The following is a 27,978-nucleotide window of genomic DNA, read 5'->3' as shown; positions in this document are numbered from 1 at the left end:
AAATTACAGCTCCTGTTCTTCTCTTCTCAGGATGCCGTAAATGCCCTTGTCAGTCGGCAAGGGGGCAGATTTCACAGTGCATCACGCCCCTCCTAAAGAAGCTGGGCTCTTGGTTTAGCAATCCCTTAGGAGATGTACGGCAGCGCGCGTGCCGTCAGCCACATCGAGGGCAGCCCAGCGCGCTCCCCACGGCTGCCCCGTTCCCCGAGGCTCGGCCACCGTCGGGCCAACACCGGAAGTTCGAGTGGAAAGACATTATCTATGGAGAACATCCAGTCCCTCAATGCTGCCTACGCTACGTCCGGCCCTATGTACTTGAGCGACCATGAAGGCGTAGGTTTCACAGCTACTTACCCTAAAGGCACCATGACGCTCGGTCGGGCCGCGAGCCGTGCCATGTATGGCGGCCGGGTCACCGCCATGGGTAGCACCCCTAATATTGCCACTGCCGGGCTTCCACATGCTGACTTGTTGTCCTATGGCGATTTGGGCTCGCTGTCTATGCTCCACCACCAGGGGACGCCGTCTGCTCTGCTGCGACAAGCGGTCAGGGGTGGTGGGGGTGAACTTTTAGAGATGCAGGCACAGCTCCGGGACATGCAAAGAGAAAATGAACTCCTTCGAAGAGAACTAGATCTGAAAGACAGCAAGCTGGGATCTTCAACCAACAGCATCAAGAGCTTCTGGAGCCCAGAGCTGAAGAAAGAACGGGTGATGAGAAAAGAGGAGGCGGCGCGCACCTCCATACTAAAGGAGCAGATGCGAGTGACCCACGAGGAGAATCAGGTTAGGATGGTTACCTTACTTTCTAGTTTCACATAAAGGGTATAATGAACTGAAGATCTTTATATGGTTACACTGCAAAAAATGATTTTCAAGAAAAAAAATTCTTAGTATTTTTGTCTTGTCTAAAAATTTAATTAAGATGCTTTTCTTAATGAGCAAAACGATCCAATAAAATAAGTCTACTTTTAGACCAAAAATATAAAATTTAATTTTATTTAGTGTTAAAGAAATTTTTTTTTGCTTACCCCATTGGCAGATTTTTTTGATTGTTTTATATATTTATAAATAAGTCTAGTTTTTAGACAAAATTTGTGCATAAAAAAAAACTGCCCAATGCACTGCAAAAAATGATTTTCAAGAAAAAAAATTCTTAGTATTTTTGTCTTGTTTTCAGTAAAAATATCAAAAAATTCTTACATTAAGATGCTTTTTCTTGATGAGCAAAACGACCCAAGAAAATAAGTCTAGTTTTTGGACCAAAAATATCAAATTTAAGTGATTTTGTGCATAAAACGAGCAAAAAAATCTGTCAATGGGGTAAGGAAATTTTTCTCGCATTTTTCTTGAATATAGTTTTTAATAAAAATGTTCAAGATTTTTTTGCTTACCCCATTGCCAGATTTTTTTGCTTGTTTTATGCGCAAAATCACTTAAATGTGTTTTTTTGTCTAAAACTAGACTTATTTTCTTCAGTCGTTTTCCTCATCAAGAAAAAGCATCTTAATTTAAGAATTTTTTGATATTTTTACTGAAAACAAGACAAAAATACTAAGAATTTCTTTTCTTGAAAAATCATTTTTTGCAGTGTATGGTAAGAATTTTTTTTTTTTAAACATAATTCAAGAAAAAATTGTTTTGAAAAATGTTTTTGTTTTGTTTGTTTTAAGGACCAGTTTACTAAAATTTTATATATTTTGTCTCATCAAGAAAATGCATCCCCATTTAAGAATTTTAAGATATTTTTACCAAAAACAAGAACTTTTTTGCAGTGTGGTTATTGCTTAAATCAAGATGAATTTCCTTGATGAGCAAAATAAACTAAGAAAATAAGTCTATTTTTTAGACCAACAATTTGTGCATAAAACAAGCAAAAAAAAAAAAATATATATAATAATAAATAAATAAATACTTCATTCAAGAAAAATTCAAGAAACATTTTCTTGCTTCTTTTTTTTTGCTTGTTTTAAACACAAATTCCCTTAAATTTGATTTGTTTTTGTCTAAAAACTAGACTTATTTTCTTAGGCCATTTTGCTTGTCAAGAAACTGCATCTTGATTTAAGAATAATAGATATTTGTACTAAAAATAAGACAAAAATACTAACCAAGAAAGTCGTTTTCTGTAGTGTGTAGCATTTTAGGTTCAGAAACGACTGCTCCAGGTATCATCTGTTAAATCGAAATGTCTTCTGGGATTTGTGATGCACCATCATACAGTAGATGTTTTTTTTTATAAAGAGAGTACTTTAAAAGCCTTTTTATGGCATCAAAGGAACTAAAAAATTATAACATCAGTCTGTAAAATGCTATCTGGCTTTTATTTTTAAGAACGGGGCTTAGAAAGTGGAACATTTGTCTGCGGGTGATTTTTTTGTGCTTCCCCAAATATATATGCTATATAAAATGCTTTGCATTGTACTGTAAGTTGTGGCATGTGGGTTTGATATATGTCTTTTTAGTAAACTGCCTACCTAGACAGCAATGATCCATCAATAATGACTGTTCTTGTAGAGCGTAGGCAGCATTTTTCTGCCTTCAAGATATCTTTCAAGCCTTAACCTAAGTCTACATCACATCTATTCTTTAAAGTAACATGACAGTCCCAAAATCAAGTTGAGTTTTTAAAGGAAAAGTTGTTGATTCAAGCAAAATGCCTGTTGTAAACACTGTCAGAAGAAATGGTCAACAAACGCTCCCTAATGGCACTTTTTCCATTGCATAGCACCCCACGGGTTGAGTTGGGTCAGCTTACATTTGGGGGCTTTTTTACTGGGTACAGTACATAGTACCCAATACTTTTTTAGTATCATCTTGGTTGAGGTTTTAAGCTGAGCTGATCACTAATTGGTCTGAGAGATGGAAAAGCTAACCGAGCCAAAGTAAACTGAGCTGACATGACCCAACCCATGGGGTACTATGCAATGGAAAAGTGCCATAACTGTCCCTGGGGAGGGGTACCTTCCCAAAAGAAGTCATTTTAGTACCTCAAAGGTACCAAATGTGTACTTAAATGGTACATATTTGGACCTTTTTAAAGGATATTGACCTGTAGAGCATTACAAATCATTTATGAGTCAGCCGGTTACCAGCAGTACAGTAGACTGCATGGCATCTCTTTACATTTTATAAGAGATTTGGTTACAAGAGGACTAAATTCAATAAAGGCTCAGTGAAGGTCATCAGTAAAATTCTCCACACCTTAAAGTTGAGGTTAGGATTACTTAAGGGGTAATGATAATTTTGCATTGCCGAGATTGTTTTTCACTGCCTTCAGGTTTGGTGTCATCTGTGGGCTACGTTCTACTCATTTTCTCCTCCGCTCTCATTCAACGCACAATCCCACTTTCACTTCTTCATCCACCCACTGTCACGCTCCTCACGTCTCACCACAGCTCATTTCCTCTTTCAGTCCTCTTTGTCTTTTTGTGGCACTTCTGGAAAGAGGCTCTTAGAATCATTAATATTTCATCTTCTAATCAGATGTGGCACTCTTTCAATAGACACGGCAAAGTCGCTTTTACTAAAACACATTTTTGAAAGCAAACGGTCCTGATTGGATGGCCAGATAAACACTGTGACATATTAATTCAAGGTAAGTTAATTCGTTAAGACATGAACTAAATTATTTAATGGGAAAATGGTTTAATATGACTCCCACAGGTCCTTGAAATCCTTGAAAGTTTGTAAATCTGGGGGAAAAAATTCAAGGCCCTGGGGAGTTTTTGAAAATATACATACATAGATACAGGTCATTGAAAGTGCTTGAATCTATTTTATGCAAGAAGTTTTCTGGAAAAGATCCATATTATTCCCTGTGTCGTGTAGGATAATATCATAAAATTCCAGAGTTTGTAAGCACACGTGCTAAACTGTTCGCTTTAAATGCTTATTTCTTCTCGCGAATGTTGATTCATACCAAAATGCTTTTTTGCACAGTTGTGTTTGACAAATGAAAACGTCTTGAGTTACATATGTAACTGTTTTTCCCTGAGAAGGGAACGAGACGCTGCGTCTTCCTTGCCATACTTCCTGCGTCCCTGTAACGCCGTCTTTGGCAATATTTCATATAGCGATATACTTACTGGCTCCCGTGTCACCCTGTCTTTGTCGTTAAGCCTCACCATTGGTTGAATTTGATAAACACATTCAGACGCACTTACCTCTGGAGGCGTCCCCAAAGTGTCACTGCAGTGACGCAGCGTGAGTTCCCTCAAAATGGAACTGTAACAATGTATCTTAAAAGGTAACACGATGTAACCTTGCTCTCACTTGAAATGTGTCCTCACATTTAGTCCTTGAATTTGAGGGTATTGGACCTGGAAAGTCCTTGAAAGGTCCTTGAATTTGAAGTTAACTAAGGTGTGGGAACCCTGTGATAACCAGGGCCGTAACCACGAGCCAATACTCAGAAACGGTTTAATTATCCCCCACAATAGTTAATGTTTTTAATATACATACATACATACATGTATAGCCCTGAATATTTTGATACTATGCTATGCTATGCTATACTACGCAGTTTTCCTAAATATTCAGTTTCTGTGCTGCAGAAGTTAAATGAATGAGAAACACTAAAAACATAATAGCTTCACAATTGGCTTCTGCCTGTGAATCATTTAAATAACAATCACATTTTCTGTATAAAACACGCAGTTAAAGGAATCAGGTTGCAAGTCTCAAGGACATTTATGAAAGTTAAACCTAAAAGAAGTCCAAAGAGCTTAGTGATGTAGTAAAACAAATGCAGAAATTAGCAGCTGTAGGTGGCTTTTCATCAGCAGTAAATTGGTTTCTTATTAAAACAGATGAAAGAATGAATGACGCAAAATGCAGCAATATTGCAGGAGAACCTGTTGTACTGTAGGCAGCTAAATAACTGAAGTTCAGTTCCCATACAGGGCCACATTAAGATTAAAGTATCTACATATAAAACGATTAAAGGATAACACCCCTAAAATGAAAATTTTATGATTATTTACTCACCCCTTAGCATCCAAGATGTTGGGTTACATGAAACCATATCCTGCTTTACAATGCGTTGGCCAGGGTTCAATTTTCAATATATAAAACTATTTGGTTCTCGCATGTCTCATGAATATGTGTTTTGCAACGACACATATAAGTAGTCATAAGTAGGGTGACCATACCTGCCATTCTTCCCGGACGGGTCCTGGCCAGGATTTCGGGTTCGTCTTCCGAAAGTCGTATTTGTCGACCGCATACGTAATAGAGGATTATTATTATTATTATTACAGAAAAGCAACCAATACATTTTAAGGTAAGAATTACACTACGATTGCATGTCTTATGTTTTAACTGAATGACGTATGCAGTCAACAAATACGACTTCCGGAAGACGCACCGAAATCTTGGCCATGGGTGCGTCCGGGAAGAATGGCACGTATGGTCACCCTTTTTCATGTGCCGCCATATTTAATCCTGGAGCTGTTATTGTCTCTTTACATTATATATGCATTGTTACCATCGCTAAAAAACTCAAAATAAGATTTTTTTTATCACAAACCTATCGGTTTGCTTCACAAGACATTTATGGAATCATATGGATTACTTTTATGATGGATGGATGGATGCATTATAAAGCAAGGAATAGTCAGGGTATTATTTAATATAACTCAGATTTTGTTCGGTTGAAGAATAACATAATTTATACCAAGAGCCTGTTAAATGCTTTATTTTGATGGGTTGAGAAATTTTCCATTGATGTTGATTATTTTCTGTAAAACGCACACCTAACCTGTCAAATGTCTTAAAGGTGCAATGTGTAGAATTTAGTGGCATCTAGTGGTAAGGTTGTGAATTGCACCCCTCTCTTTCGAACCAAATGCACATAGAGTAGCTACAATAGCCGTCACAGGACAGAAATGTCATCATCTGAGACAACGTAGTGACAGTTTGTCCATTTAGGGCAACATGATGGCGCAAAATGGCGGCTTACATCTATGGGGACCCACAGTGTATGAAGATAAAACGGCTCATTCTAAGGTAATAAATACAATAAAGTTCATTATATAAGGTCTTTATACACCACTGATAATATAGTTATCTATATTATATTGCATTGCTGTCAAAAATTCCTTCTAAAATGTACACACTGCACCTTTAAAATACCCACCAGAGCAATGTTTTGGTAACCGTGTTAACTGACTCCGGTCCTTTGAATTATTTGAAAATTACCTGCATTTAGTTTACATAAATATACAATTTTCTCAAGCTGAGTGAGCAAATATTGGATGCACAACACATTATAATGCAGACTGTGAAATACAAAAATGAGAATGGATACGCTAAATCAGATGTGCCTATACCCTGACAATTTGTCTGTATGTGAGCAGAGAGCACAAGGGGGAATACATTTCTCCTTTCTGTGAACACTGTCACTTTTTTGAGTCCTCAAGGTTAAATTAGGATGCTCTTATCCTGGCTCCAGCCAACACCTCTGAGTGTGTGTGTGTGTGTGTGTGTGTGTGTGTGTGTGTGTGTTTGTGTGTGTGTGGACAGCAGACTGGAAATAGGAAAGGACATTAGGTGTGCTGTAGGTTCATATTCAGTGTCAGTGCTGTAGTAACACAATTACTGAGATAGAAAGTAACAAGATAAGACATACACAAGTCTTTATAAAGCACTTGACGTAGTTGCAAGCATATGATGGAATATTTTGTGCATTTGAATGGAAAGTATTTGTCTTTCAAATGCCCCGTAAACATTACAAGGACACATAGCATCAAAGTGAATCGATCTCGTTCATTTTTTCCGGCAGAATGAGTGACTATCAATGGGAGAAAAGCATGGAGTTTACTTCAACCGTCTTTCATCAGTTACTGAGAGGACGGTTACTCATTTGTTTATAAGTGTTATTAGGACAACAAGAATAGGAAAGCCTCCTACACTTCAAAAAAAGATTTTCAAGAAAAAAGTTCTAATATTTTTGTCTTGTTTTCAGTAAAAATATCTACAAATACTTACATTAAGATGCTTTTTCTTGATGAGCAAAATGACCCAAGAAAATAAGTCTAGTTTTTAGAGCAAAAATATCAAATTTAAGTGATTTTGTGCATAAAACAAAAAATCCAATGGGGTAAGCATAAAAATCTTGAACATTTTTCTTAAACACTAAATTGAAGAAAAATTCAAGAAAAATTCACTTACCCCATTGGAAGATGTTTTTTGCTTGTTTTTTGCACAAAATCACTTAAATTTGATATTTTTGGTCTAAAAACTAGACTTATTTTCTTGGTTCATTTTGCTCATCAAGAAAAAGCATCTAAATTTAAGAATTCTTTTATATTTTACTGAAAACAAGACAAAAATACTAAGAATTTTTTTCTTGAAAATCATTTTTTGCAGTGTAAAAGCTTTATTTAAAAAATTACCTAAAAAAAATCAGTCTAGTTTTTAGACAATACATATAATTGATTTTGTGCATAAAACAAGCAAAAACACTGCAAATGGGGTAAGCAAATTTTTCTTGAATTAAGCGTTTAATTTTCTTATTTTCTTAAGTCATTTTGCTCATCAAGAAAATGCATCCTGATTTAAGAATGTTTAGATATTTTTACTGAAAACAAGACAAAAATACTAAGAACTTTTTTCTTGAAAATCATTTTTTGCAGTGTAATGTCCAAATTTAAAGAAACAGGTCTTATTGACAGTCGCTGGGAGTGTGCACATATAAGAATGTATATAAACATAAAGAAACATGCATTTAGGATTAGTGCTGCACGGTATTGAGAAAATATGAAATGCGATTCTGCTATTGAGTGTTGCGATGGCGATATTTCTTTCAATATATTAGTCCCCTAGGGAAATGCTATTTTTATAAGATATTTTTTTAAATCATTTAGGTATGTAAGTATCATACTGAAATACACAGCTAATACATATTCTTCTGATGTAATTAAATCTAATTCAGGCTAAAGAAAACTATTTCAGAAATACCGTTCTTTTTAGGCACAAGACCGTCGCATAGAAAAGGGTGGAAAACACAACGAGACTCATCATGTTTTCTGTGGATTATGCATTTCAATATTTTGGTGTTATTATGCACAGCAAAGCAAGCGACAGCTGCGCATATGTGCATCGCAAAACTAAATGTACGTTGTGGAAACTAAACTAATCATATTCATATGAATTGCGGCCCAGTTTCAGGGTAACCAAACTCAGGCCATCTTGTTTAGGTTCTCTCGGGTTCGGTACCCTGTTGTGCTCCCTGTCTGAACGACAGCATCACTAATTCTTCATGCGAACCCCATTTCAAACCAAATTGTCATTGTGAAAGCCCTCTAATTTAGTAGATATATGTGTCCTAGTTGTGCCAATAAGATCTGTAAATTAAAGAGTTGTTAGGGATCAACTAAAAGATAAAGTGAACCATTTTTAAGGGGAATGAAACCTAAAATGTCCCTATTTCCCGACAGGTCTCACTATAATGGGTGTCTTGAGAAATCTCACCTTAATTTGTGACCATTCCAGACACTATAAACAGAATAACAGGGGCAGGAGAGTGACCCACACTTGTTTAAAAAGCCAATTAGAAATGGTTTCTGTATTAGGCATTGAGGTCGTACTTCACAGGTCATATGCAATTAAACATGTACACGGCTTTTGTCTTGTAGTGGGCACTACGCTTAAGTGGCAGTCGACCTATATACCCCACAATACAATATCAAGGACAAACTTGTTTGTGCTGAAGAAACAAGCCCGACAAGGGAGACACATCATGCAGGGTTTATACAGCAGCGGTGACCAGACACAATTAGCATCAAGCAAGCACTCAGAAGTTAGAAGCGTCTCATTTTTACACCTTGCCTCCGGACCAAATGTTCCTGTTGCGAGCATGGACGTAAGCAGGCGATAGGTGGGCCGATGTGATGATCAAAGAGAGTCTGTGATGATCAACTGTTGTATTGATTTGTAACTGGCGAGTGATGTACTATTTTTGAAAGAATGCATTATGGAGATGTGCACATTTTCTGCAGTAGTGAAATAAAAGTGATTTACTGCATTTACCTAAATGTGATCCTATCTGAGAAATCCAGGATAAAGTTTCATAATTTAGTAATGAGATTAGGAGCATCAAAGTTTGAATTTACTTATTGATTTCAATTTTTGACATGACCTTAGACAATATTAAAGTGCACATATTGCTAAAAACAACGTTATTTTGTGTATTTGGTATAATACAATGCATTTGCGTGATTTATGGTTAAAAAACACATAATTTTTCGCATACCATACATTTTTGTAGCTCCAGATTTCACTTTCTTCCTGAAACGCACGGATTTAAAAAGCTCTGTGTCCCTGATTGGCCAGCTAATCTGTACGTGGTGATTTGCCTGAATACCTCTGATGTCAGCAGGAAATGTGACGCTCCATACCATGTTTGAAAGATTCGGTCACAATGCAATGCTAACAGAAGCTAATCCCAGTAAGAAACTATTGCCTATAATCTGTGTGTTTGTTGTAGTTCAAGAAAAGAGATTTGCGTTGGAGACGATAACTCGCGTCATCGTTTTACTTTGGAGTTTGTACCTTTTGCATATCGTTAACATGCACTAGTACACACTTACACACCAAAGGAAATGTAAAAATGTGAATCGGACAATAGGTGCTCTTTAAAGATATCAAGGTTATATTTTCACAGAATGTAGGATGAGTTTATGTAAAAACAGTAAATCATAAAAATTTGATTGTGAGTTTTTTTCACATCTAAGAAATATACACTGTAAAAAATAGCTGTAGGTTTGCAGCTGTTTCCAGTAACTTACTGTAGATTCAAATTGATGTTATTTAATGGCAACAGTTTGTTAAAAGTTACATGAACATTAAACATTAACAAGTCTTTGTCTTTGCAGAATAAAACTATAAAATAACAGAATTATGCAAAGCATTCTGGTAACCGGAAATCCTCATCAACCTTTTTCTGTTTTTTTCCTTCAGATTTTGGTTCTCAGAATGCTTTGCATGAGGCTGTTATTTTAGTTTTATTCTGTAAAATGTTTAACTTATTCCCTGGCATCCTTTTTTGAAAAGTTGCCCGCCAGCATTTTTTTTTCACAAGTTTCACGAAATGCCTTCCAGAATTTTTTTTTTTTCTTATATATTTTTTTTCTTCTAAAAATATATAAACATACAAATCTAACAAATGAAAGAACAGACTTTCTGCTTTCAAACAAATAATAAACAAACAAACCAAAGAGGAAAAAAGTTTCATCCTAGCTATATTTTTTTCTCCGCTTAAAAAACTCCTAAATATCTTAAAAAATATATATATTTTTAGCAAAACCCTGAAATAATTGCATTTTTTGTGAAGGAATTTTGTTAGAGATCAGATTCAGAACGATTATCAAAACATACATGGAGTTTAAAATTTCTAAATAATTTTTTTGCTTCCGTTTTTTTAATAAATTGGGTATCTAGTGGATAATCGCGGCACTACAGATTAACATAAAAACTCATCAGGAACACATTTTTTTTTTCATGCAAATGTTGTCTTTTAATTGACTTAATTTAACTTTGAACAAACTGTTGCCAGTAAATAACATACAGTTAAATTTACAGTAAGTTATTGGCAAACAGCTGGGAGTAATACTGTAATACTGTAATTTTCAACAGTGTGCTCTATATCCCACAATGCAATGTGAGTGCAGAAAACCTCACAGTCTTTGCAGTTGTCGTCATCTCTTTCGTGCACTAAGGTTTTACAGTTAAATAGGTTTAGCCGATAAACAAATTGAATTTTCCATAAAAAAGATATGTATGGAAAATGACCTTTTTTCTGTAAGTCTTACAAATTGTGATCTGATCAGTGGCTTGAGAAAAATTGGTATTGATCCAAAGAAAAAGGACCTGAACCTGGTCTATATACAGTACTGTACGATCCTCTTGTCTTGATGTTAATAGTTAAGCTTTGATGAATGAGTTCTCAGTAGTACTGATCGAGGTGTGTAGATGTAGAGGTGAGAGAGATTGTCCTCGGGCTACTTCAGCTGCTTTAAGAGCTCAAGTGTGTGTGTTTCACTTTTCCTTTATTTCTTTCACTCCCTTTTTCTGCTCCTCGCTCAGCTCTCTCAATTTCTCAGCCCCTCGAGGGCCTGATAGAAAGCCAATACAAGAAGGATTAGTGGGGGGTGACTTGTTTTTGATTTGTACAGTAACAAGATTTGATGGTCTGTGTTTAACCCTTGTGTGGTGTTCGGGTCTGTGGGACCCGTTTTTAATGTTTACTAAAAGAAAAATTATGCAATTAATTGTTGTTTCAACCTCAGATTCATTGGCCTTGGCTCATTTTCTATAAAGAACATAAAAATAAACAACTTTATAATGACTGTACACTGTACACCCCCCTACACATTTATATTACATATGTGGTGTTCGGGTCCACTGGACCCGGAGGTAATAAGAGAGTGAAATTTCAATATGCTATGTAACTCTGTTTTTCACTTATCTGTGACTCCTGTGAGTGCATGAGTGTGTTTGTAAATATGTTTGTACATATGTGATGGATGCATGTCAGAGTTTTGTCCTTCGGCACTTGCTGTAACATCGCAAGGATACAACATGTTATATATCATGCATGAACACTTGTCTGCCCCCACTGTCCCAAACACTTTACCTTTTGTCTAACAGGAACCATTCTACATTTTACCATTATATCCCTTACAAAAAATAACCATGGTTGTATTATAGTAAAAGTGTGGTAATCATGGTAAACTGGTGTATTGATTACTATTTGTAAAACCACAAGTTACCACAAAACCTATGGTGTGTGTGTTTGTGTGTGTATGAGTGTGTGAGAGAGAGTGAGAAATAGGGAAAGTAATATTTCATATCCAACCATTTTCATCATTTTAGGTTGTAGCCAAAAGCAACACATTGTACTGCAGTGTGTGTGGACATAAGATGGACAGGAAGACACAGTATACGTCTATAAAATGCAAGAAATGCATATGCAACACAGCTACACAGTAAAAATCTGCTTCTTATGTATTGTGTAGGCTGACATGAACAGGTTATGTGTTCAGTGTGGATAATGTGTTATGATACCGCATCTTTTCAGATGAGGCTTGTGCTGTGTAGATGGACACAAATGTGTACAATTTCAAACTAAGTTCAAAGGATTAAACATCAAAGTGATGAAAAACTTATTTGAGATAAAAAAGTTATGAAAATACTTATTTTAGATAAACATCTGGGGGAGAATAGAATTTTCTTCTCTTATTTCATATTATCACAAAAACGAATAGCACTTTAATCTATAAATAGTCCTATATCAGTGGTAAATGACAAATATTAACCATAAATTCTGTCTATATTACTTGCAATGAGGCTAAAGTAATCATCTGTAAACAGTAATACATAAATTTGTATGACTGCATTGGTTTAAGATACTAATAATGCTCTGGGTCCACTAGACCCACAAACATTGTCTAAGTAACAGAAATATGAACACCACACAAGGGTTAAACATGAGGAGTTATGATTTAGCATGTTTCAGCATGACTGGGCAAGCTAATGGAAAAACAGATTTAGAAAGTCAGTTAAATGTGTTAAAATAAATAATCTACATTGGTTTTTGAGTCGTATTCGTCCCCGATGCTGGGTTGGTTACAGCTTTTGAAAAATTTTATGGACCATGAATCATTTTTAAAAAAAGATATATTTTCTAAAAGGTTTAGCACTTTTTGGCTTTAAAGGGGACTTTTCACAAGACATTTTTAAGATGTTAAAGGAATATTCAATTTTCTTAAAAGAAAAATCCAGATAATTTACTCACCACAATGTCATCCAAAATGTTTATGTCTTTCTTTGTTCAGTCGAGATGAAATTATGTTTTTTGAGGAAAACATTGCAGGATTTTTCTCATTTTAATGGACTTTAATAGACACCAACAATTAATACTTAACTCAACACTTAACAGTTTTTTTCAACGGAGTTTCAAAGGACTATAAACAATCCCAAACGAGGCCTAAGGGTCTTAACTAGCAAAACGATTGCCATTTTTGACAAGAAAAATAAAAAATATACACTTTTAAAGCACAACTTTTCGTTTAGGTCCGGTCCAGCGCGACCTAACGTAAATGTGTAGTGACGTAGAGAGGTCACGTGTTACATATATAAAACGCACATTTGTGGACCATTGTAAACAATAAATTGCCACAAAGACATTAATTAGTATCAGTTGACATACAACAACGTAGGAACGGTCCTCTTTCAACACATTTGTAAACACTGGGGCGGAGTTTCGCGTTCGTCCTCTGTGACCTCTTGACGTGATGACGTATTGCGTGGGGTCACGCTAGCGCATGACGACCGGATCTTAACGAGAAGTGGTGGTTTAAAAGTGTATATTTGTTATTTTTATTGTCAAAAATGACAATCGTTTTGCTAGATAAGACCCTTATGCCTAGTTTGGGATTGTTTATAGCCCTTTTAAACTCCGTTGAAAAAAACTGTTAAGTGTTGAATTAAGTATTAAATGTTGGTGTCTTTTAAAGTCCATTAAAATGAGAAAAATCCTGCAATGTTTTCCTCAAAAAACATAATTTCTTCTCAACTGATCAAAGAAAGACATCAACATTTTGGATGACATGGTGGTGAGTAAATTATCTGGATTTTTCTTTTAAGAAAATGGAATATTCCTTTAATTGATTGCCAATTTGTAGGTGTAGGCAAAAATGTGCCGATTGTGGGTGTGTCCTTTTAAATGCAAATGAGTTGATCTCTACACTACATGACAGTGCCGTGGTTGGATAGTGCCGGGGCGGTATTATCCCCTTCTGACATCACAAAGGGGAGCCACATTTCAATTACCTACACTGAAAAAAAATGATTCATTGAATTTAATCAATTTTTTTAAGGTAAGTGGTTGCAATAAATTTATTTAAGCTACATTTAAACAAAAGTTTTATATTTTATTTTACTTTACTAATCTTTTTTGTTTAAATGTAGCTTAAATAAATGGATTGCAACCACTTACCTTAAAAAAAATTATTAAATTCAATTAATCATTTTTTTCAGTGTATTTTGTTCATATGCTTGCAGAGAATGGTTTACCAAAACTAAGTTACTGGGTTGTTCTTTTTCACATTTTCTAGGTTGATACCAGCACTGGGGACCCAATTGGGTGATTTTCACAAAATCCAGATTTAGGCGTCCAGCATCAGATTTTTTTGAAAAGCCCTTGAAGCCAAGATTATGGTCTGCACTTACTATAACCATTATTTTTAGAGGATTTAAAAAATATTTCCTATAGAATTATTTACATTTTTTTAGATTATCATTATCAAAAATAACCGCAACATGATATTACATAAAATATATGCATTTACAAACTCATGTTTCGGTAATGAGAACAAAAAAGTTGTCTAGGTACTATGACAAGCAACATTTCAACATTTATCTGGAGAGAAAAAATAAGAACTGCTTATGGTAGCCATCTTGAGTGTCACAGTCAATTATGTCCCTTCCAACTATTTTTTTTTTTTGAAAATGAGCGCTTAAACAGTGATTGAAAATTGTTGCGGAGGATGAGAAAATTGGTCTTGGACACATTTATATTCCTTATTATTGTCTATACATTTACCAATGATCACCAAACACCACATGTTTCTTTACTGTAAATAATTATAGTATAACATGCACTGAAGCTTTTTATTTTTTTTATTTTTTAATTATAAATATTTCCATGTCACAGAACCCAAATCGAGTCGTGGACACGTTGCGGTAATGAAAATTTTCCCCATAAATTTGGAAAAAACTAAATTGGTTTGTATGATGTCATTTGAAATCTTGTGCAAAATAGTACATAAAGAGATGTTTGTAACTGTATGCTTCTTATTTTGATACTCTTACTTTGCATTTACTTTTTTTATCAAAATGTTTCATGACACCCCATAAGTCTAATTTCGCGAGAATCACTCAATTATAGCACTTAAACATGGAAAAAGTCTGATTTTCATGATCTGTCCCCTTTAAGGATGAAGATATGAAAATAGATAAGTTAAAGCAGTGCTATATTATGTTGAATGTTATTACGACACAGTGCAATGATAATAACCCTGTTTTTGGACAGGCATCATGGTAATAACTATGATTTTTTCTTGATACCATGGTGATGCTATCGGTTTATTTTAGTTCCTTGCAATTCTGCCATCGCTACGGTAAAAATAAAACATCAGGCATCGAATCCTGTCACTTTTTTGTCAGGCATGTTCTCATAAGATTACGCTGTGTGACAGACTGAGGAGTTTCGGGTTGGTTTAACTTCTTCTAGGCATTGCATGGTTGAGTTTGGAGAAGGACTGCATGCTAAACAAATGCAAAGACCCACAAGCGTCTACAAACCTCTTGGTTTTGAGTAATTTCTGAATTAGAGCTCACTAACACTGTTTGAAATCAGCATATTCATTTAAATGCTAATGTTCTAGTTGTATGATGTTAGATTATTCTCCAGATGATTTATAATAGCATAACATGTCAGATTAAATGCTAATTATACAAGAAAACTCACAAAGTAAATTGGACATCATCTTATTACAGTATAACCCTCTGGTAATACACTCCATACCCTAACTAAAGGATTGTAGGGGTACTTGATGGTATCCATTGTAAGCTCCTGTATAACTCAATGGTATAGCATTGCATTAGCTGTGCGAAAGGTCTTGTGTTCGAACCGAGAGAACGTGCATGCTGATAGAAATGCATACCTTTTACAGTAATGCACTGTACAGTAAGTGAATTTGGTTAAAATGCATAGAGAACGCTAATAAGCGGTGGATTTGTTTGCAGACGCATATACTGTCTGAAGGGAGTCAGGGGACAGATTAGCAAACCAATCATGACAGATGTACAAGAATTGAAAGAGAGAACAAATGTTGCTTTCTAGACACATTTTTATGAATGCAAGACTGTGTGATTGTCTGTCATTTACATTTATGGATTTGGCAGACGCTTTTATCCAAGGCGACCTACAGTACAGTGCATTCAAACTAATCATTTGATTTATATTTTACCAGTATGTGTGTTTCCTGGGAATAAAACCACCTTTAATGGGAACATGATCATATGTGTGTGTTTGGGTGGGTGATTTTGTGTGTCTGTGGTTGTTGGGTGGGTTGTTGTGTTTGTGTCTGCTTGTTTTGAGGTGAGTGTTTGTGTCTGTGTGTGTTAATCAGATGGTTGGGTGTTTATGGGGGGTGGCTGTGTGTGTCTGTCTGTGTGTATTTGGGAAGATGGTTGTGTGTTTAAGGGGGTGTCTTTGTGTGTTTGGGTAGGTGATTGTGTGTGTCTGTTTGTGCAGGTGGTTTTGTGTGTGTGTGTGTGTGTGTGTGTGTGTGTGTGTGTGTGTGCCTGTTTGTGTCTGTGTTTGTTTGCAAATACTGTATGGTTTAGTGTGTGATTATGGGATTGTGTGTGGCTGTGTTTGTTTGTGTGGGTGATTTTGTGTGTGTCTCTGGTTGTTGGGCTGTTGTTATGTTTGTGTCTGTGTGTGTTTGGGCGAGTGATTGTGTGTGTGTCTATGTGTGTTGGGTGGGCGGTTGTGTGTGTTTGGGTGTGTGTTATGTGTGTGTTTGGGCAAATGATCGTGTGTGTATCTGTCTGTGTTTGAGCGGGTGGGTGTGTATGTATTTTTGTGGGTGGTTGTGTTTGAATCTATGTGTGTTTTGGACGAGTGAATGTGTGTATGTATCTGTGCGTTTGCTTGGGTGGTTGTGTGTTTGTATATAAGTGTTTGGGCGAGTGGTTGTGTGTGTGTGTGTGTGTGTATGGGATTGTGTGTGGCTGTGTGTGTTTGGGCGAGTGATTGTGTGTGTGTCTATGTGTGTTGGGTGAGCGGTTATGTGTGTTTGGGTGTGTGTTGTGTGTGTGTTTGGGCAAATGATCATGTGTGTGTGTCTATGTGTCTGTGTGTTTGGGTGGGTGTTTGTGTGTATCTGTATGTGTTTGAGCGTGTGTGTGTGTGTGGGATTGTGTGTGGCTGTGTGTGTTTGGGCGAGTGATTGTGTGTATCTGTCTGTGTTTCAGCGTGTGTGTGTGTGGGATTGTGTGTGGCTGGGTGTGTTTGGGCGAGTGATTGTGTGTATCTGTCTGTGTTTCAGCGTGTGTGTGTGTGTGTGGGATTGTGTGTGGCTGTGTGTGTTTGGGCGAGTGATTGTGTGTATCTGTCTGTGTTTCAGCGTGTGTGTGTGGGATTGTGTGTGACTGTGTGTGTTTGAGCAAGTGATTGTGTGTATGTGTCTGTGTTTGAGCGGGTGGGTGTGTGTATGTATTTGTGTGGGTGGTTGTGTTTGAATCTATGTGTGTTTGGGCGAGTGAATGTGTGTTTGTCTCTGTGCGTTTGCTTGGGTGGTTGTGTGTTTGTCTATAAGTGTTTGGGCGAGTGGTTGTGTCTATGTCTCTGTGTTTGTTTGGGTGGGTGGTTGTGTGTGTGTGTGTGTGTGTGTGTGTGTGTGTGTGTGTGTATGGGATTGTTTGTGGCTGTGTGTGTTTGGGCGAGTGATTGTGTGTATCTGTCTGTGTTTGACCGTGTGTGTGTGTGTGTGTATGTCTTTGTGTGGGTGGTTGTGTTTGAATCTATGTGTGTATGTACGAGTAGTTGTGTGTTTGTGGGTGTGTGATTCTGTGTGTGTCTATGTGTGTTTGGACGAGTGATTGTGTGTATGTCTCTGTGTGTTTGCTTGGGTGGTTGTGTGTTTGTCTATAAGTGTTTTAGGCGAGTGGTTGTGTCTATGTCTGTGTGGTTGTGTGGGGCGGAAGGTTGTGTGTGTGTATGGGATTGTGTGTTGCTGTGTGTGTTTAGGCGAGTGATTGTGTGTATCTGTCTGTGTTTAAGTGGCCTTGTGTGTGTATGTCTTTGTGTGTTTGGGTGGGTGGTTGTGTTTGAATCTATGTGTGTATGTACTAGTGGTTGTGTGTTTGTGGGTGCGTGATTCTGTGTTTGTCTATGTGTGTTTGGACGAGTGATTGTGTGTATGTCTCTGTGCGTTTGCTTGGGTGGTTGTGTGTTTGTCTTTAAGTGTTTGGGCGAGTGGTTGTGTCCATGTCTGTGTGTTTGTTTGGGTGGGTGTTGTTTTTTGGTTGTGTGTGTGTGTGATTGTGTGTGTCTGTGTGTGTTTGGGCGAGTGATTGTGTGTATCTGTCTGTGTTTCAGCGTGTGTGTGTGTGGGATTGTGTGTGGCTGTGTGTGTTTGGGCGAGTGATTGTGTGTATCTGTCTGTGTTTGAGCGGGTGGGTGTGTGTATGTATTTGTGTGGGTGGTTGTGTTTGAATCTATGTGTGTTTGGACGAGTGATTGTGTGTATGTCTCTGTGCGTTTGCTTGGGTGATTGTGTGTTTGTCTATAAGTGTTTGGGCGTGTGGTTGTGTCTATGTCTGTGTGTTAAGGTGGTTGATTGTGTGTGTGTGGTTGTTGGGCAGGAGGTTGTGTGTGTATATGGGATTGTGTGTGGCTGTGTGTGTTTGGGCGAGTGATTGTGTGTATCTGTCTGTGTTTAAGTGGGTTTGTGTGTGTATGTCTTTGTGTGTTTGGGTGGGTGGTTGTGTTTGAATCTATGTGTGTATGTACTGTACGAGTGGTTGTGTGTTTGTGGGTGTGCGATTCTGTGTGTGTCTATGTGTGTTTGGGCGAGTGAATGTGTGTATGTCTCTGTGCGTTTGTGCTTGGGTGGTTGCGTGTTTGTCTATAAGTGTTTGGGCGAGTGGTTGTGTGTATGTCTGTGTGTTTGGATGGGTGATTGTGTGTGTGGTTGTTGGGCGGGAGGTTGTGTGTGTTTCTGTGTGTGTTTTGGGTGGTTGTGTCTGTGTTTGGGTAGGTGATTGTATCTCTGTGTGTGTTTGTGTGGATGAACATTAACTACACTTACTCCAGCACAGATTGTTACAGGTTATTGATCTTCAGCATCTGCTTAGCTAAATGTGTACGGTATGTGTGTTTGGATCTGATGTGATTTTTAAAGAAGGCCAGTCATCCACATAAATAGATTTATTCTTTCTCCTTCCTTCACATTTCTGGTCCATCACAATTTAAAAAAAATCATTCATTTTTTTTTATAATAAAAAAGGATATTCATTGCTGTTCTGAAATGAGACAGCAAGGAAACATTAAGATACCATTGTGTTAAAATGCCATCTGCTTATGAATTTTTGTATATAAGCTTTAGATGTTTAGATATTTCTCACATTAAATGCGAGTATGAAATGATCTGCTAAGTAAGAAATCATTTTAAAGGTGCTGTAAAGGAATATTTCCAATGTGCACAAACATTACATGTAGAGGAATGATATTCATCCAAAAACGACCAATGGACGTATGTTGAGACATTTGTGATAGTAATGGGGGGTGATGAGTAATGAGGATGAGAGGAAGTCATACAAGGCTGTTTCTCGGATGCTTGTGGAATTTTCTCACTGCCAGCTCTTTTCCGAGTGACGCTACAGCTCCCTTTATCAGCCAATGCCGTATAATACATATTCATGCCTGTCTATGCATCAGTGGGTTTGAGAGCTAAACACACACACACATACACACAACATAAGAAGTTAAACACTTCTGAATGATTCAGCTAAATTATCCCAAAGCTCACTTTCTCAAATGCTAGAAAAATTCCCACGCATACTAGCTTCGGACGTAAGAAATGTGGATAAATCCCTGCCATTGTTTCATGACCCACGGGTCTTTCGACCCATTGTAATTATGCAAATGGAATAATTGGACCGTTTCCTCAAATTCCTGGCCAGCCGAGACAGATTATTGATCAACATGGAAGAGAAAGGCAGAGGATGATGAATTAAAAAAGAGACCTATAAACAGTGGGTCTCCACTGCACTTCGTGAATGAAGGAAATACCAACTATAGCTATGCTCCTGTAGCTTAATTGGTTGAGCATTGTGTTTGCAGCACAAAAGTCATGGGTTCGATTCCTAAATTGTCCGAAAAATGGTCACAAAATGGGGGCAGTATTGGGGCAGTACCCTTTAAAGGGTTTTATTATGTACCAATTAGGTGCAGATATTTGGCACCAATGTACCTTTGAGGTACTAATATGCATTATTTGGTACCAAATAGTTCCTTTAAAGGTACTAATATGATCTCTTTTGATGCAAAACTGTACTTTTTGTAAGGGTAGTGCCCCAGTGACAGCTATAGACTTTTTTGACCCTTTTATCTACCGGGTAAGAAACACAAACTAATACAATTTATAGCCGTAATGCACCATGCAATAAACTTACTCTGAATGAAAGCGTTTGCCAAATGCAAAAAGGCGAAAGCAAACAGAGCTGTAGAAATAGTTTATTTTAATGTTTAATGTTTTATATATATATATATATATTACATGCATCTTGTGTTTATTGTGCGTATCTGAGCGTGTTTCTTTTGTATTTAGGTATTTTGTGATGAATGATCGGATGTTTTTGATTTTGTGTGCGTTTGCAGTCGTGCGTGAATGTGCGTGTTTAAGTAGTTTAAATTAATTTACTAATGTGCCTGCGGTAAAGGCAAATGAACATCTAAAGCTACATTCAAATCTTTTAAAGTTAATGAGCTTAGACAGAGAAGACTATTAGCAGCCAAAAAGGTACAAATAGCCACATCTGGCACATTTTATTTACTGCACTGTAAAATGATAACAAATCAACATGAATGTTTTTGGTTACTTTAACTTAACAAATTAAGTTAAACAATTTCCATTTGTTTTTATAAGTTATGTCAACTGATCACACTCCAAAACCTCAAATAGTAGGTTGAATTGACTTGCATAACCAAGTTGTTTTAACTTCATGCTGCATCTGCCAGATTCAATGTTTAAACTTTGATCTATCTAATCGGTATATTGTAACCATATATTTTTATATATTGTTTGAATATTCATGTAGCTTGTTAAGCAATATATATTACACACCAAAATCAAGAAAGTATGTGAAGATTAAGCTTAAAATATCATATAGATAATTTATTATAGCATGCTACAATTGACAATTGACCAAAACGGGCCGTTTAGGGTGTGTTCTTTAATATGCAAATTAGTTGATCTCTGCACTAAATGGCAGTTTTGTGGGTGGATAGTGCAGATTAAGGGGCGGTATTATCCCCTTCTGACATCACAAGGAGAGCCAAATTTCAATGACCCATTTTTCACATGCTTCCAGAGAATGGTTAACCAAAACTAAGTGACTGGGTTGATCCTTTTCACATTTTCTATGTTGATAGAAGCACTGGGGTCCCACTTATAGCACTTAAACATAGAAAAAGTCAGATTTCCATGATATGGCCCCTTTGATGATCATAAAATAGGCTTTTAGGGTAATATTCATGTGCCATACACGTCACATGTTTTGCTCTAGTGTTTTTAACAGGAGCATTACGAATGCAGGTGATGAATGCGAAACATGCAGAAATAATTTTGTTTTTGATTTAGTAGTTTACATATGCATGGATGAGTATGTGTGTATGATGTCTGTGTGAATGAGTCTCTGTATGTTCAGATGTTCAGAATACATAATTGGCAGAAGTGCTCAGCTCCAGCCCCCCCCAAAAAACAGCATTTCTTATATAAGACAGTGCCCATTGATCTGGAACTAAGAGATGCTGGCAGAAGCCATCTCAACCTTGTCTGCAAACAACAATGCACCCTGGTGGTCATGACTATGTACTACAACACCATGTTTGCAAATGAATTAATCACACAGTGTATGTGTGTTTGAAGGTCTTTTTGCCCTCTCTTTAGGTGTTTATGCACTGTTAGAAAATGGTTAAAAATGTACCCCAGCTGTCACTGGTGGGCAGTATCCATCAATTTGATATTTTATCCACTTATGACATATGCACTTACAGTATTCTGCATGCAAAATATCAAATTATTCTTATATATGTCTCATTATTATTCAAATAATTTGCATAACAGAGTCAATTTTTACTTTCTGCCATTGCTTAGTTCATATTTTCCTGTGTTGTTTTGATGCTTTTCATTTTTTTCTGTTTTGTTGCACACCGCAATCATGCAGCACCTGATGGACGCCAGGAGAACAAAGGTTTGTTGTCATGTTTGCCACTATTGGCGTGTGCAGAACATGGTATCACACGCTCAGCGTGAAGTGTTTCCATAATCGTAACACAACCACATTCTTTGATCCCTGGATTTTGATGTCATGGGTTCCCTTGGGTGTTGTTTTTATCTATTGATCTGATCTGATCTATGTAAAATGCAACAGTAGCCTTGGCTTTGGAGGCATTTTTAGTGTTCCTCTGAAGCAGAGGTGCCCAAACTAATTTGGCCCATCATTGCATGTATGTGACATAAGATAAGGAAAATCTATAAACATAATTGACGCAGATGTTCATATTTTTTAATTAAACATTTTCTATAATGTAACTTTTTTTGTTTTATTTGCACATTACAAAAATGTAAATTTAAATTAACTCATTCACCGCCTGCCTTTTTGAGAAAAGTTGCCCACCTGCATTTTTGTGATTTTAACAAAAGTTTCACAAAATTCCTTGCAGGAAAAATTATCTTCTATAAATATATAAACATACAAATTATATCCAAATAAAGAACACACCTTCTGCTTTCAAACAAACAATAAACAAACAAACAAACAAACAAAATGGGGAAAAAACGTTTCATTATATATTTACTTTTTCCACTTAATTTAACCACTGAAATATGGCTATTTCTCTTCAAAAATACAACATTTTGAGCAAAAAGCTTAAAAAATTGCGTTTTTATAAAGGAATTTATGTTAGAGATCAGACTCAGAATGACTATCAAACATAAAGGCAGTTAAAATAAATCATTAAATCTTTTTAACTTCCGTTTTGATAAATTCGGTTTGGCGCCATCTAGTGGATAAAAGCGGTATTACACTTTCACTTTGAAATTCGTCCAGAAAGGCATATTTATTAGTTAAATATTAACTCATAATTGACGAGATAACTCGTCAATGGCGGTGAATGAGTTAAATGCAAGGAGTTAAAGTAACATTTTTTTTGTGCATTACCTTTGAAAATAAAACTGCATAAGTTATGCATAAACAGAGTAATGTTTGCTTATTTATTTTTTTTATATTAGAAAATTATAAATTAGGACAATCAAGGCAACTTAAATTTTAATATAACACAGTAACATTTATTTTCGGACCATGGCCTTTATTTTCGGACTTAAGTCAGGTTTGATTTTTGGCCCTTAGTAGGAAAAAGTTTGGGCACTGCTGGTCTAAAGGCTTTTCAAAAAAAATTCTCAAATCTAAGCATTGAAGCTAAACTGACCAGTTTCAAGAAATATACGGATATGACATTACAGCATTTTATTTGGCTGGTTTGAGCTGATTTTCTTTCATTCTCCATCATTATTTGCTAGTCGGATGTATTTCAAAGTACTTCAGTTTGAAGTATTCAGTTTTGATATTTTTGGAGAAACTTCACTAATATGGGCTAAGCTTATAAGATTTTGGCTTGTACATTTTATACAGTAGCACTAAAATATAGTCTGATTTTGAATGGGACTGATATATATATATATATATATATCTAAAACTCTGCTGTTGTGCTGTGTTACCTCACAGAGGTTCAATAGATCAGATCATTATTTAAAGACATCATCAAGAAAAAAAAACATTTTTCCTTATATGCTCTATGTTTCTTTAAGAGGCGGTGTAGCCAAGTCTTTCTTTTCGTAACCTAGACAGCATGCCTGTGTGATATTTAACTGAACCCAATTCTTCTGTTACAATTGTCAGTTTTGGTTGCGATAACACAATATACAGTAGTGTAATGATCTGAATTTTCTGAGATGAGTGTGGGTTATTTGATCTAGTTTCATTTAGTGTAATGGGCCCATGTACTCTCTCACTCCGCCAAAGGCACTATATGTGCCACATAGGCTAGAAAACGCTATTATCTTTCAACTATTTCTGGCACCGTTCGGTCATTAACCTTATTAAAGAGTTATTAGTTAGTGTTTCCTCAAGAGAAATAGCCGTATCCTTTGCTCTCCTAGAATAGACCTCACTGTCATTTACTGCTGATCCTTCATTTGGATTCATTTCCTGAAATTAAGATTAAGTTACATTGGGCAGTTTCACTATTCCATAATTTCTCACATCTTGATCTCATTCATAATTAGCAGGCGATTTATTTCAAAGGTCATCAGCTTTTCCACCAGTCATTAAAGGGAAAGTTCACCCAAAACTATAAATTTTCATCATTTACTCACCCTCACGTTGTTATGAAGAGTTTCTTTATTCTGTTAAACACAAATTAAGTTATTTTGATAAATGATGCAGCACGCAGTTGACAGCACCCAATGACTTCCATAGTAGGAAAAATACTATGGAAATCAATAGGTGCAATCTATATTTTGGTAAATAATTGTAAGCACATTAATAGATGATGGCACTCATTAATAGTAGATGGCACCAATTAACTTCCATAGTAGGAAAAGATACAATGCAAATTAATGGGAGCCATCAATATTTTGATAAATAATGGTAAGCACACAGTTGAAGGCACCTACCAACTTCCATAGTAGGAAAAAACAATATGGAAGTTAATGGGTGCCATCTATATTTTGTTAAATAATGGTAAGGACACATATTAACTGGCATCCATTGACTTCCATAGTAGGAAAAGATACAATTGCATTAATGAGTGAAATCAATATTTTCATAAATAATGGTAAGCACACAGTTGACAGCACCCATTGACTTCCATAGTAGGAAAAAACACTATGGAAGTTAATGGGTGCCATCTATATTTTTATACATAATGGTAAGCACACAGTTGAAGGCACCTACTTACTTCCATAGTAGGAAAAAACACTATGGAAGTTAATGGGTGCCATTTATATTTTGTTAAATAATGGTAAGCACATATACTGTAGTAACTGGCACCCATTGACTTCCATAGTAGGAAAAGATATAATTGCATTAATGAGTGAAATCAATATTTTCATGAATAATGGTAAGCACACAGTTGACAGCACCCATTGACTTCCATAGTAGGAAAAATACTACCAGCATTTTGATAAATAATGGTAAGCGCACAGTTGATGACATCCATTGACTTCCATAGTAGGAAAAAATACAGTGAAAGTAAATGGGTGCCATCTATATTGTATACATAATGGTAAGTACACAGTTAACCACACCCATTGACTTCTATAGTAGGAAAAATACTTCCATCATTATGATAAATAATGGGAACTGCACAGTTGATGGCACCTACTGCCTTCCATAGTAGGAAAAAATACTATGAAGTTAATGGGTGCCCTCTATATTTTATTAATAATGGTAAGGATATATAGTACATGTCACTTATTGACTTCCATAGTAGGAAAAGATACAATGGAACTTATTAATAGTAAATAATGGTAAGCACACAGTGGACAGGACCCATTGACTTCCATAGTAAGAAAAAATACTACCAGCATTTTAATAAATAATAGTAACCGGACAGTTAGTGACACCTATTGACTTCCATAGTAGGAAAAAATACAGTGGAAGTTAATGGGTGCCATCTATATTTTTATACATAATTGTAAGCACACAGTTGACCACACCCATTGACTTCCATAGTAGTAAAAAATCCTACCATCATTTTTATAAATAATGGTAACCGCACAGTTGATGGCACACATTGACTTCCATAGTAGGAAAAATACAGTGGAAGTTAATGGGTGCCATCTATATTTTGTTAAATAATAGTAAGCACATATAGTAGATGGCACCTATTGACTTCCATAGTAGAAAAAATACTACCATCATTTTGATAAATAATGGAAACCGCACAGTTGATGGCACCTATTGACTTCCATAGTAGAAAAAAATACTATGGAAGTTAATGGGTGCCATCTATATTTTGTTAAATAATGGTAAGCACATATAGTAGATGGCACCTATTGACTTCCATAGTAGAAAAAATACTACAATCATTTTGATAAATAATAGAAACCGCACAGTTCATGGCACCCATGTACTTCCACAAATACTTTATTTCTACTAAGAAAGTGCATCTTCAGTGGAAACTTTTTTCCTTAATTTTTTTCCTACTATGAAGTCAGTGGGTGCCGTCACTATCATTTATCAAAATATTTTCTTTGGTATTCAACAGAAGGAAGAAACTCAAATGACAAAATTTTAATTTTGGGTGAACTACCCTTTCAACCAGGCAAATGTGACAACGCACAAGTGACATCTCATTGTAATGAAATTTTGTATATAAAGAGTTAATTGACCCTAATATAGTTTGTGTGGTTTTGGAGTGACATGATTGCAAAAAAATGATGACAAAATTTATTTTGGGTGATGTATTCCTTTAGACATCAAATATTTTTCTGATTGAAATAAATGTTGAAATACATTTGGTGACGTTGGAACTTGCACATGGTTAGGACATGGTGTAATATCTTTATCCACAAAAAGATCACAGTGGGGTCTATATGAGCTCTTCTTCCAGATCTAGCTTGATTTCCCGATCTCCAAACATATTGTGAATGTGTCTAGATGAGAACCGAGATCCTAAAGACATGTTTCTATCTTCTTTGGTTCTCCTACTGCAGCACCTCCAGCTGACCATCCAGGCTCTGCAGGATGAGCTGCGAACCCAACGCGACCTCAATCATCTCCTCCAACAGGAGAGCGGGTCACGGGCCGGCCCTGGCGAGCACTTCACCACCATCGAGCTGACGGAGGAGAACTTTCGTAGGCTCCAAGCCGAACACGACCGGCAGGCCAAGGAGCTCTTCCTATTGAGAAAGACCCTGGAAGAGATGGAGCTGAGGATCGAGACGCAGAAGCAGACATTGGGAGCCAGAGATGAGTCCATTAAGAAGCTGCTAGAGATGTTACAGAGTAAAGGTCTGCCGCCGGTGTCAGGGAGGGCATCAGATGAGGAGGAACAGGAGAGAGCCAGGCGCATCGCAGAGGCTGAAGCTCAGCTGGGCCATCTAGAGGTGATATTAGACCAGAAGGAGAAGGAAAACCTTCATCTGAGAGAGGTACATATGTGGTTTTACACCAACAGTTTGGTTGTGATGGGAATTTTCTGATGTATTAAGCAGAAGTAGTGACAACAATGAAATGTAATGATTTAACGTGAAGCACATTAATTAATTTATAAAATTATTTAAACAATCTCCCACTCATATCGTAATAAACTAATGAACACAAACATGTCACAAAGAAAAAAAATCTTTAAAATGCGGTCTGGTGTATTTGACAGCTACAGTACTTGCTTCATCACAGCACAAGGGGTCAGCACAGGGCAGTATAGCACAGGACACACTCTTTATTTATACAGCTATAGAGGAGGAGTGACTGAATAAAACTCAACCCAAGAGTTGAGACGAGTTTTAGTCTAGCGCTGTCATGATTATGAAATAGGAAAATGCAATCAAAATAAACTGACTATACCAGAACAGGCCTTAAATAGTAGCCAGGTCATATTAGTACTGGACCACATGTCTGTAGTGGCTGCAAAAAATGTGGAATTCCTGTTTTGGAAATCGCGATGAGAAGATTATTCAATCATTGTGATAGCCCTAATTGAGACAAGAAAACAATTTTAAATGTACACAGTTTTGAAGATGAACGATCAAGCTAGCCGCGACATAAACTTACACTCTTTTTACTATAGTGGTCTGCAGTGATCTTTATCATCTCTACACAACGTGCCATTATTTGTTGAATTTTAAACATTTTATAAAATTGCAAATAATATTAATGATAATGAATAAGTGGAAAACTGATAAAACGGTTATATACGATGGGCATTTGACGTTTACGTAGACCTGCAATTCAATCACAATTTTATTTATTTATTTATACAGCACAGTTTATTACAACGTTCGTTGACCAATGTGCTTCAGCAAATCATCAAATAAACACCACAAAACAAACAATATGAAATGAATACAGAATAAAAAAGATGACCTTAAAATCAAGAAAAATCTCAGCACT

General features: G+C 36.4%; 1 protein-coding gene across 4 annotated transcripts in view; it reads left to right on the top strand.

Annotated features, from left to right (window-relative positions):
- Positions 1–27,978, top strand: part of erc2 (ELKS/RAB6-interacting/CAST family member 2) — a 69,945-nt gene that overhangs the window by 3,994 nt on the left and 37,973 nt on the right. For 3 of the 4 annotated variants that reach the window (XM_065240829.1, XM_065240827.1, XM_065240826.1), the window contains exons 2-4: positions 31–786; positions 22,027–22,053; positions 26,580–27,017. In XM_065240829.1, the coding sequence (XP_065096901.1) occupies positions 133–786; positions 22,027–22,053; positions 26,580–27,017 (1,119 nt within the window). In that variant the 5' untranslated portion in view covers positions 31–132. The remainder of the gene's footprint in view (positions 1–30; positions 787–22,026; positions 22,054–26,579; positions 27,018–27,978) is intronic. The other variant, XM_065240828.1, reaches the window with a different exon arrangement.

This window comes from Paramisgurnus dabryanus, chromosome 14 (genome assembly GCF_030506205.2).
Source record: "Paramisgurnus dabryanus chromosome 14, PD_genome_1.1, whole genome shotgun sequence".
NCBI lineage: Eukaryota > Metazoa > Chordata > Actinopteri > Cypriniformes > Cobitidae > Paramisgurnus > Paramisgurnus dabryanus.
This window is presented reverse-complemented; position numbering and strand designations above follow the sequence as displayed.